Source organism: Protobothrops mucrosquamatus, unplaced genomic scaffold (assembly GCF_001527695.2).
Source record: "Protobothrops mucrosquamatus isolate PMUCROS unplaced genomic scaffold, P.Mucros_1.0 scaffold378, whole genome shotgun sequence".
Lineage (NCBI taxonomy): Eukaryota > Metazoa > Chordata > Lepidosauria > Squamata > Viperidae > Protobothrops > Protobothrops mucrosquamatus.
In genome coordinates, this window is record NW_015386710.1 from 661,428 (window position 1) to 672,712 (window position 11,285).

Genomic DNA, 11,285 nt, shown 5'->3' on the forward strand with positions numbered 1-11,285 from the left:
CCGCATCAAGAAAGATAAAGGCCGAAGGTATTTGATTATTCTTGTCCAAATATTCCAGTAGATTTACAATTTGCCTGATATTATTCTTCATGTATCTCCCAGATATGAAACCAGTTTGATCATCATGTATATAATGTTGCAATATCTGCATCAATCTATTAGCCAAAATTTTTGCAAAAAATTTGTAATCCACATTCAATTTTTTGTCTAGTGTTGTCACTGATACTGTTATTCTTTACTGAAGTGAACTATTCTACAATAAATTATTTTAAAAATGACTGTCTGATTTAACATTACGGCATATAAATTTATTAATAATAATGGATGGATCTTAATGTTTGTATTCTCTTTGAAGAACAAAACTTTACTAGTCACAATTCTTTCCTGGATTATCAGTATGTTTGATTTATCAAAACTCAAACGGAAAGCAAAAAAGCAACCGAAAAAAACTCTAACTCAACTTTTTCATTTTGCAATCTATCAATTTATCATTATGAAAAATGTGAATCTTCTCTGCAATATTGAATGAATCAGAAGTGAACACCAACATTTTATTACATAACACAGACAATTTTCTATTTTCCAATAGTAAACACTAAGTTTCTAGATACCTGCCTCTTATTGCATGCAATAAAGTGCCTGTAATAAAATGAAGTGTTTGGATCTGAAAGTTCCCTGAATCAGGCACAGAAAAAGAATAATTTTTTATGAAGTAAGAAGACTGCCTGCTGTAGAACTTGTCTTTAAACTAAAATGAACCATTTATTAACCTGTTTCCTATTATTTTACACATTTCTTATATATATATGTCTAGGCAGCACAAGCCAGGTATATTACTCTTGCTTTTAACAGTACATGTACATGTACATGTACATGAAGCACAATAATATTACATTTTAGACATTAATGTGCCTGTTGGGTTTAACCCTTATTTTCAATAAGGGACATTGTTTTTCAAACAGATATACTGTATCTATCAATTAATATTCTTCACACATTTCCCCCCATTTTTCTCATTTAATAATGCTCTTAATTTATTCTATTATAAATTAGTACAAATATGTATTGGAGTTTTTATACTGTACTGGTGTTGAAGTGATGTAGGACTAAACAGACTCCATGGATACCTATCTTGTTATTATTTTCCCCACAACTATTGCTTAGTCTTTGACATACAATAAATAGCAACGTTGAATGATCCTTTTTATCTAATATAGTTGTATATTGCTTAGCAGTAATTAACATTTCAATTGGGTTTATTATTATAGCAGAACCATACAAATTTTAAGCAAAATGATAAAGTCAGATGGTTTTTATTTAAAAGATTTGTATCGCCACCCCTGTTAAAACAACTTTGGGAGGCTCAAAAGTTCTAAACCTAAGTAAATGGTGCAGCATATGATATAAGTTGTAGTATTAAATCGAGTAAACACAGTTATTTTCAAGTCCATGTCTGAAAGAAGGACCATTAAATAGAAATGTTTGTGTGTATATGTTCTTGCTAGATATACCGGCATATAGGGTAGTAAACATAAGTAGCACTCAAAGCTACATCTTGAAGCTGGAGTGTTGCCAAAGATCACACCTAAGTAGTAGTTTCATAAATTATGTGTACATAATCTAGGCATGGACATGGGGGTTGTTCATAAGGTTATAACTGGTTTGATTTTAGGTTAACATATGAGTACCATGTGTCAGAAAAAAAAACCATATTGTCTTGTCCACCAATCAGCTTTAAGGTGATCTTCCACTTGATTTTTTTAGTAGGCAAACATGGCTGAATCCCTGAATTAGTAAGCATTTAAAGCATCAACTTTTCTAGTGTAATATTTGTTCAAAGTTTATTAAGTAGTGTTACAGTAGACCTTGATTGTATACCAATATATCATTTGTGAATCAATTTTCTTGATATTAAATATTTTCTTCAAGTCCCCAAAACACTATTAATTTCTCTCCATTAAGAATATTATAAATAGGACTAATTAAAGTAATTAAGATAATGGATAAGTTACATTATCACCATTACCCTTCTACAGTAATTATACATTACTGGAAAATTACAAAAAGGGTATAGAATATATTAACTCAAAGCCATGTTTCTTCAGAGGCATAAAAGTAGATACATCATAAAGTAAAACTTTTTTTCAGTTTCTTATAATTAATTAATTAAGTGACATGCAACTTTACAATGCCTTGGTAAGGCCACACTTGGAATACTGTATCCAGTTTTGGTCACCACAATGTAAAAAAGATGTTGAGACTCTAGAAAGAGTACAGAGAAAAGCAATAAAGATGATTAGGGGACTGGAGGCTAAAACATATAAGGAACAGTTGCTGGAATTGGGTATGTCTAGTTTAATTGAAAGAAGGACTAGGGGTGACATGATAGCAGTGTTCCAAAATCTCAGGGGTTGCCACAAAGAAGAGGGAGTCAAGCTATTATCCAAAGCAATGGATGGAAACTAACCAAAGAGAGAAGCAACCTAGAATTAAGGAGAAATTTCCTGACAGTTAGAACAATTAATCAGTGGAACAACCTGCCTCCAGAAGCTGTGAATGCTTCAATACTGGAGGTTTTTAAGAAGAGACTGGACAGCCATTTGTCTGAAATGGTATAGAGTTTCCTGCCTAAGCAGGGGGTTGGACTAGATGACCTCCAAGGTACCTTCCAACGTTGTTGTTGTTGTTATTGTTGTAATTATTATTATTTCTTTGCACAATTTTATTCTGATTAAATATAACTGGTGCTAAATGCTGTTAAAAATATCTGTCAACACTTGAAGTGTTTTCCTACTGCATCTGTTGAAGAAATAAACATATTGTATTTTCTTGACATGAGTCTATTACCCATCTCCACAAAAAGTACAACCCATTCCTTGTGAGAACCGACATTCTTTTCTTAGCTTACCTTCTTTCTGAAAGTTCTCAGAAAAAGGAAAACAGCTAGTTCTCAATTTGCGATTGGTTGCTTACAGGGCTTTTTTTCAGCCGGAACGCGGCGGAACCGCGTTCCGGCACCTTTTTCCGGGCCGGCCGCACCGGAAATAGCCCCTCCCACACCGGAAATAGCCCCTCCCAAATTTTACTTGCATTCCTGTTCTCTAAAGGGGCGGTCCTAGGGTTTGATGAGGGCGTGGCCAGGTTTGAGTTCCGCCACCTTTTCTCCGAGAAAAAAAGCCCTGGTTGCTTATGACCTCAATCCAAATTTCCACTACTACTATTTGAAAACAGCCTGTTTGATACAGCTAAATCAGAACACTGACTTTAATCCATGTTTAGGCAGAAAGCCAGCTGGATGATCTTGGGCCAACCGCTCTCAGTCAACCTTAAGAAGGAGGCAATGGCAAGCCACTTCAGAAATCTTGCCATGAAAACTCCAGGGACATGCTCAGGCAGTCAGCAGCACTGACCCAAAGGCCTGTGCATGTACACATATACAGAGGGGAAAAAACCCCTCTTATAGTTCATTTAATGGTTTCTAAAAAGTTTCAATAAAATTTCTCCAAAATATGCTACTATCAATTTAAATAGTATTTCAAGAATAAGAACTTATTTATAATAAATTAAATAAGTGTTTATTTAACATTTCCAAGTAGGTTTACATCCATGCTGCTTAAAGGATTGGCCTAAGTTAAGTACCTGAACTGCAACCTTATTGAAGAAATATAGTATAACAAATTAAATAGAGCAGGTATCAAGTGTTACTATGTTACTTTTAAAAACAAAAAGCAATGTTAATTCACTTTTAGTCTAATATATACATAAATAACACATACAAACACTTTGCATGTATATCCATCACACTGTTTTCTTTCTGAGTAAGCAATGTTGTACAAAGTGATGAAAAGAAGAAAGAAATATAAGGCAAAAATAAATTAAAAATAAAAGAGTAAAAAAAAACTAAATCTAGTTTACATTAGCCCCGATCACTATATTTCTCCATTTTATTTGCAAAGTATCCTTGTTTCTACTGCAGCCATGCACCTAGTTGCATATTTGATCTTATTATTTATTGCTTCTAAGGTAGCATAATTTTTATTTTTGTGAAAAAGTGTATGTGAGGACTAGTGTGTGGATGTAACAGATGATAGAAAAAAGCAGAGATATAAAGAGAGAGAGAGAGATCCTCCAGTTTGTGTATATAATCAAAATATGCCTCTATCGATATTATAAGTGATTGAAGATAGTTCAGTCTAATTTCCTATGTTCTTTCTTAAATACAGTACTCTTGAAGAGCTTTAGTGTCAGTGAAAGGACAGATATTGTTCTGTTTCTTCAGTTCATGACTAAAATTTGACTTTGTACAGGTAGTCCTCGATTTATGTCTATAACAGAACCTGCCCATTAGAGTTGCATGTTGCGAAGACCACAAAGTGAAGCATTTCACTTAATGATCTCCCCAATCCTTCCTCTCTCTACTGCAATCATTAAACAATTGTACAGGTCATAAAGTAGAGCATGGGTACCTCAGGGGTGATGGATGCTCTTGGAGATGTAGTGCAGGTCTAGCTCACCTGCCCCAAACCCCAAGCCTTCCCAGGTCTCCCTCATCCCCGAGGCATTCTGTGCCTTGGCATTCCTCTATGCTCTGCTCCCTGTCCCTTGGCATTCCTCTAGGCCTCAGCCTAGTCCCTGCTCTACAAGAAATCCTAAATCTGGTTAGCAGAATCAAAGTGTACGCGAAATCAGTTGCAGTCTCTAGGCCAAGACCTACTTTCCATCCAGCCACCCAAGGGCCTTCCAAGGTCTTTTCCTGCCCTTTGGGACTCCCAAGTCTACCTCTACCCTATTAAGATGCAGAACTGTGGAATGCATTGACACCAACTTGAATGATGCAAGTCTATATTTTCATGTACCCAGCATAGCCTTATATATTATTGCTAATATAATATAGTTAGAAGTAAGATTAAAAACAGATCTTTCTGAATGTTGGTCACTTCTGCTGACCAGGTTCAGGCTCTGTTGCGTGACTGATTAGCCAGAATGAGAACAAGTTGAGGCCTGTCAGGACCTGGGGAGATGAACTGGGGAGATAGATGGAGTGGGGGAGGGGTCATTGCAACGTCCCTGCAGTCATTCGTAAGGGTGAACAATGACAGGAGCACTGCAGCGATGGTAACTTTGAAACCAGATTGTAAGTAATTTTTGAGGGTCTGCCGTAACTTCAATAGTGAAGGGACAGTCATAATTCAATTTGCAAATCAAAATTTCAGTTCTAATGTCAGTTTTAAGTTTGTTATTCATTCGGTTTTGAAAATGTTAAAAAAGGACAATAATGCAACATATTCTAGATTCAGCTTTACAACAGTTTAGAAATTTAATATCAAGTAATTTCTATGAAGGCCTGGTCAGTTTTCTCTCCACCATTTATTCTCCCTACATCAAATATTACAGGATTTTTATGTTAGCTCGATTTAAATGTCTACTCTTAGCATTAATTATGGGCTTATATCAGAATATTCCATCTGAACAATGTGCCTGCCCTTGTGGACTAGGAAGCGGGAGGTAATAAAATATGTTCTTTTAAACTGTCCATCATGAAATGTTGGTAAGGAGAGGGATAAATTAAAAAGGGATAGTGAAACAGAGGTGAGTCCATGAATCCAGTCTCATTCTACTTATATTAAAAGAGAATACAGTATATACAAAAATCTACAGGTACACAAAAGCTTAAATTTTAAACTATTATTTTAATAAGGGAATTTCAAATTTCATCACCACATATTTAATATAGTAATAAATTATACATCTGAAATAAACCCAAAAGTAAGAAACAGGTGGTTGTATATCCTTAAAGTGGATTTTTTAAAAAAAAGCCCTTCAAATTAGAGAATGTCTACTGAGAAAGGCCCAGGGTTAGGCACAATTTAAAAAGGAACAATTCAAATGTAGAAAGGATATTTTTAAAGTGGTCTAGCTTATACCAAACTAACTACATTTCCATATGCAAAGAAAATGTGATGTTCTGGGATTTAAAAAAATCATCCACAGGAAAGAAGTTTCACCAGCAGGATAGGCAGATTGCATGTTTAGAATTCTCTCTGAGTAAAGGAGGAAAAAAAAGTGAAAATAATATTCATACCTCTCTCCGCCGAGAAGCCCAACAGGTTTGCTTGATTTTCCAGACCACAGCAGCAACCAATAACAGTGACAAGAAACAACTGCAATTGTAAAACATAAAAAATAATTTAGAGTTAAGAAAGTTTTACACAACGTAAATTTGACTTCATAGTTTGGAAAAGTGAATTTTAAGAGCACCCAACAAAAATATTAAAACATTTGCAGGTACCCAGTATTATATAGCCAGAATTTTCTGAAGTATTGTGATGGATAATAGCAACATAGTATTTGCATTTGTTTATTTGAAGGCTTTCTGCTAATCATGTCACTTACTATGTCTCAAGTAAAACTAACAAAAATCTTAAATAAAATTACAAAAAATTTGAAACAGCAGATTATAATCTTCAGTTTGTCTAAACTGTATTATTCTCCTAATAGTTCTTTTTTAAAATCTACAATGTGAGAGATTAAAAATGACTTAAGAACACCAAAGTTATAATAACTGAATGCCAAATAAACTTCTTTAGGGATAATTTCACAATTATCTGATCAGATCAGAAAAGAACATATTCATTTGTTGAATCCATAACACTGTGTAGACCTAACACGACATCATCAACATCTCAAACAAGATGAAGAGAAGATGGAACCATATAGCCATATAAAACATTTCTTGGCAACAAAAATTTATGGAACTAAAATATTCCATAACTTTAATGAGTAGTACAAAGAAAGAGGAGATAACTTTCATATACAAGGTGCATTATTTCTTATTGTATCTACAAAAGAAGTCTGCTAAAGCCTTGAAGAAATCTGTGCAATGATATAAAGATAAGAAAAGATTCCTATAACAACGTTTGATTGAATTAAAGATTAAAGACTGTTAAAAGTAAAAGGGAAGAATACAAAGTTGGTTTGATCAAGATTAAAATAAGACTCCCTCCCCCACCCATATTCTCTTTATAGGCTTTTTGCTGTTATCAGGATTGAAATAGCTTGTGTTTAGGGATTTGATTATAGGTAAGGGATGGTATATGAGATTAAGAAATATCTTTTTAACTTTATGGGGGGTGAAGTTATTAAATTGGTTTATAGTTGTTATGATGAAGGTTAGAAGTCACTTCTTTTATATTTCTTTTCTTTTTATTATATTTTCTCTTTTAAACTAATTCTTTATCTTTTCTTGAACTTTTTACACTTTCTTTCCAAGCTCCTGTCTCTAAATTTAGTTTTAGTTTCTAACACTGTAATTAAAATTCTTAATAAAAATTATATTTTAAAACAAAAAAATTTGAAAAAAATATGAACAAGGCCTTTGCCCAGAAACTACCATCCTAGATGCTGTCTCAGAAGAGTATGAAAATGTCATTTTGTTTGTTTAAGGGAAACAAAGCATCAGTGAAGAGACATAATACATGTAGGTTTCTTAAACATTTGTATTATTTATAAAACAAAAAATTATGTTATACACTGCAAATCTGTTATTTATATAGATGCCTTTATATCTCACACAATTATTGCATTCCTACCACTATTATTAATTACATTAAATAAATATCAAAAAATAAAATGTTAACTTCAGGTAATGAACAGAGATGCTACTTTTTTTCATAGGCTTCCTGTTTCTTCTGCAACAGAATTCCTACAATTTCACAATATTCAAGTGTTTTAGATTGTCAAGGTACTAATTTCTTGGATGGAATCATCCTTCCCAAGTAGACTAGACAGGAAACATGACCAGATGAGGTAAATCTACTTTATTCTAAGGCTAATTAACAGAATCTTGCAAGTTTGAAACTACACATTTCTATTTCTTTTTTTACAGCCTGATAAGTTATGGAGGATCCTTTTTCATTTTTCTCTCTCTTTCCATTATGCAGCTGTGTGCTTCCTCTGTTATCTGACTTTTTCTTAGGTGAAACCTCTGCCCCTGTCTCCCAAGATCATTCCCACATATTATGGGTTGTACTAGCTTCTGCATTAAAAGATGTAAAATGGTATGAACAACATTTAACAGAAAATTGCTTGGCTGTACTTCAACAAAGCACTTCAGCAAACATAGTATTCATAGCACCCAAATTACTGGGTAAAGGATGGAGAACAAGTAGATTGATCCAGGTATATCACAATTACTATTTCTTTCTTCCTTCTATTGCACTTCAATGCAGTTTATCATCTAGAAAACAGCAGTCTTTGGAGGAAGAATGATTTGATTTATCTGCATCTTGTAATATGTAGTATTTAATTTCACACAACTTGTGTCTGATGATTCGTGTGCTGATGGCCCTACTATTTTCAGTCTCCTTAAAGCTTGTGATCTGTAAAAATACATCAATATGGAGCTTAGCATACTATCTTTTATGAAAATTCTGAATTTCAGACTAGTGTTGCTATTCCTAGTGGTGTAAAAAAGAATACAACAACTTACAGCAACAACTGGGATCAGAAGTTCATCACTAAGGATGTTATCTCTTTCAGAAAAGTCTATTGGTCCTACACAATGCTTGGCCAGTAGATAAAACTAGCTAGATGGCTAATCTAGCTCGTCTCCAATTAACCACAACTTCCCTGGGTTGTTAGCTAGCCAGTTTTGTCTAATTAAGCAAAAACGTTTTCCTGCTCTGCCTAGAAATGCTTGAATTCTTTAGGTACAATAGGAAAGAATGCCCAGAGTCCATTTAGCTGGGATCAATATTTGAATCTATGGAGCCCTGACAGATTCACATGCTGGGGTTGTACAGATTGTCCAGTCTGAGTAGGGAAAAATTTGAGATTGTATCTTGCTTTATATATATTTCCATGGTCATATCTTTAGTATAGGACTCTAGGAGGCAAACAACAAATTAAAATTAGCATAAAAACATCAACAAAAACAAACAGAGCCTGCCTCAAGTAGCACAAACATCCACAGCGTTCAAAAAATAGGTTCACCCTGCTTCAATATCGGGGGGGGGGGAACCACATTTTTAATGCTTTGCACAAAGCCATCAGTATTGCCTGAGAGTTAAACATGTAATGCTATTGATTTATTATTCATATTTTGATATATGGATTATTCCCTATTTTTAAATGTATGCCTATTTAGATGAAACACTGAGAACAAATCTGTATTTCATCAACCCAATTCTAACACAAGTCTGGCTAGTAAATTTAGGATTCCAACTGATACCTGTTAATTAGGAAAGGGATACTGTTATTTAATATTGTTTTAATTAACTATATACCATATTAGCAATATTAAAAAGAAGAGGGAATTGAATGAAAAACCCCTCTAACTCATACTTTCACTATCATCCAGACGCAAGGGGATAACTATCAAGCTATTTCTCTTTATATTATCAGTTCTCTGAGTAATGCAGCCAGGAGCAAATTTTCTAACTTTTATTATCAAGGAGTATCATCCAGCTCAAAGGGAATTCTTTATATTGAACTTTTTTTTTCTATAATATTTTTTTCCTTACATTCCTAAGCTACTATATTCCTTAAGGGTTTTAATTTAAAAATAATTAAATTGTATTATTTAGGGAAGATGTCCGAGTTTATGATATCAAGATGTTGAGAATGGTCAGCCCTATTAGATAGGTTAGTGTTATGGTGCTGCAACTTTAAAAACGCATATTCCTGGAATAGCCATAATCGTGCTTTTTATAAAATATTTTTTTAAAAACATAATACAATATTTTATTTTGTTCTACTTATATATTTCTCAAATTAAAGGGCTAATATAGATTAGCACTGGAACTTCTTCCCTGCTTTACACAATATTTTCTGATCAATATTTTACAAATTTTCTACCAATAGTATCATTTTAAAGAATAAGCTGAAATGTCATACTTTATGAAGTCTTCTGATATTATTTAGATATAATTGATGTCACCTCTCTCCTGTAGCTAAGTTAACTGTTAAATTCCTGTTAAATGGACCCTACATTGTTTTTTAACTACAAATTGCATATGTAACTTAGATATTTTTTTCATTTTTTGTTTTTTATATTATATTAATGAAAAATAAAAAATGTGTTACATAAACATGGCTTGATCAATGCCTATATTAGAAAAATGAAATTTCACACTAAGGATCTTTTCATTGTTCCATAAATTGTTTATCCAAGGTGCTTGACAAATTCAAATTAATATTATTTTCTAAATGATTTATTCTCTTCTCATCTCAGCAGCCAATCCATATCTATGAAGTGCCACGCTGTATAAATTTAATTTCTTTAACTATTAAAAACATGAATTAGTCATATCTAATCTGTATTAAAATAATTCTGGTTTAAATAATAAGTATCAGTGTGCTCACAAGTGTGGTAATTTTATTTACATTGAATAAATGTAACTGATAAATAACTGGTTGAACTAGCATTACAAAAAGTACAATTTCTTAGAACTTCTGCTGAGATACCAAAAGATCAGATTTTGCAATTTCATTGTAATAATGTGACTCTCTAAAACATGATAACATTAATTTGTATGGTTTCTCTTGAAATCTAATGAATTCAAATTTTAATAATTAAATGTTTGGTGTATTGATTAAATCATCAGGCTAGAAACCAGAAGACTGTGAATTTTAATCCCACTTTCGCTATGAAGCCAACTGGGTGACCTTGGACTAGTCACTTTCTCTCAGCCCTAGGAAGGAGGCAATGGCAAACCACTTCTGAAAAACTTTGCCAAAAAATCTGCAGGAACTTCTATCTAAGAATTGGATATAATTGAATGGAGGGGGGGGAATCAGATAAATCAGACCCTTACAATTATGTAAAATAAAATCAGTTCGTCATACTGAGGCATGGGAACTCCAGCAAAATATTACATTGAAAGAATGAGCTTGCTTGCTTTTGTATAACTTTTGAGACCTGAATTTCATTTTGAAGAACACTAATTTCACTCACCAAAATCAAGAGGGAAAAAAGAAAGGGTTCTTCTTGTGCAATAACATGTCTAAATCAGCTGCTCTTAAACAGCTCTTTAAATTGCTGCAACTTGCAAAACAGCAGGAGACTATGAGCCACCTGAGAACTCTCTTTTCTCCAACATGATTGGATGGATCATTCACCAATGGGTTATCTTAACCTTCCTGCTCCACGTGACTAAGTCTGAGTTTATAAATATCAGTACCACGCCATGTGCTCCCCAGTTTTTCGACTTAGTCTTCATGCTCCAAGACCAACTTTAAACTTTTATCAACTTTCTACTACAAATTATCAATTTCAACAAAGAATT

The 11,285-nt window shown here is 33.4% G+C and overlaps 1 protein-coding gene across 1 annotated transcript in view; it reads right to left on the minus strand.

Moving 5' to 3' along the window:
• ATRNL1 (attractin like 1) overlaps positions 1 to 11,285 on the minus strand; it is a 471,655-nt gene that overhangs the window by 247,003 nt on the left and 213,367 nt on the right. Inside the window, exon 26 of the mRNA XM_015815816.1 lies at positions 6,083 to 6,161. Coding sequence (XP_015671302.1) covers positions 6,083 to 6,161 — 79 coding nt within the window. The remainder of the gene's footprint in view (positions 1 to 6,082; positions 6,162 to 11,285) is intronic.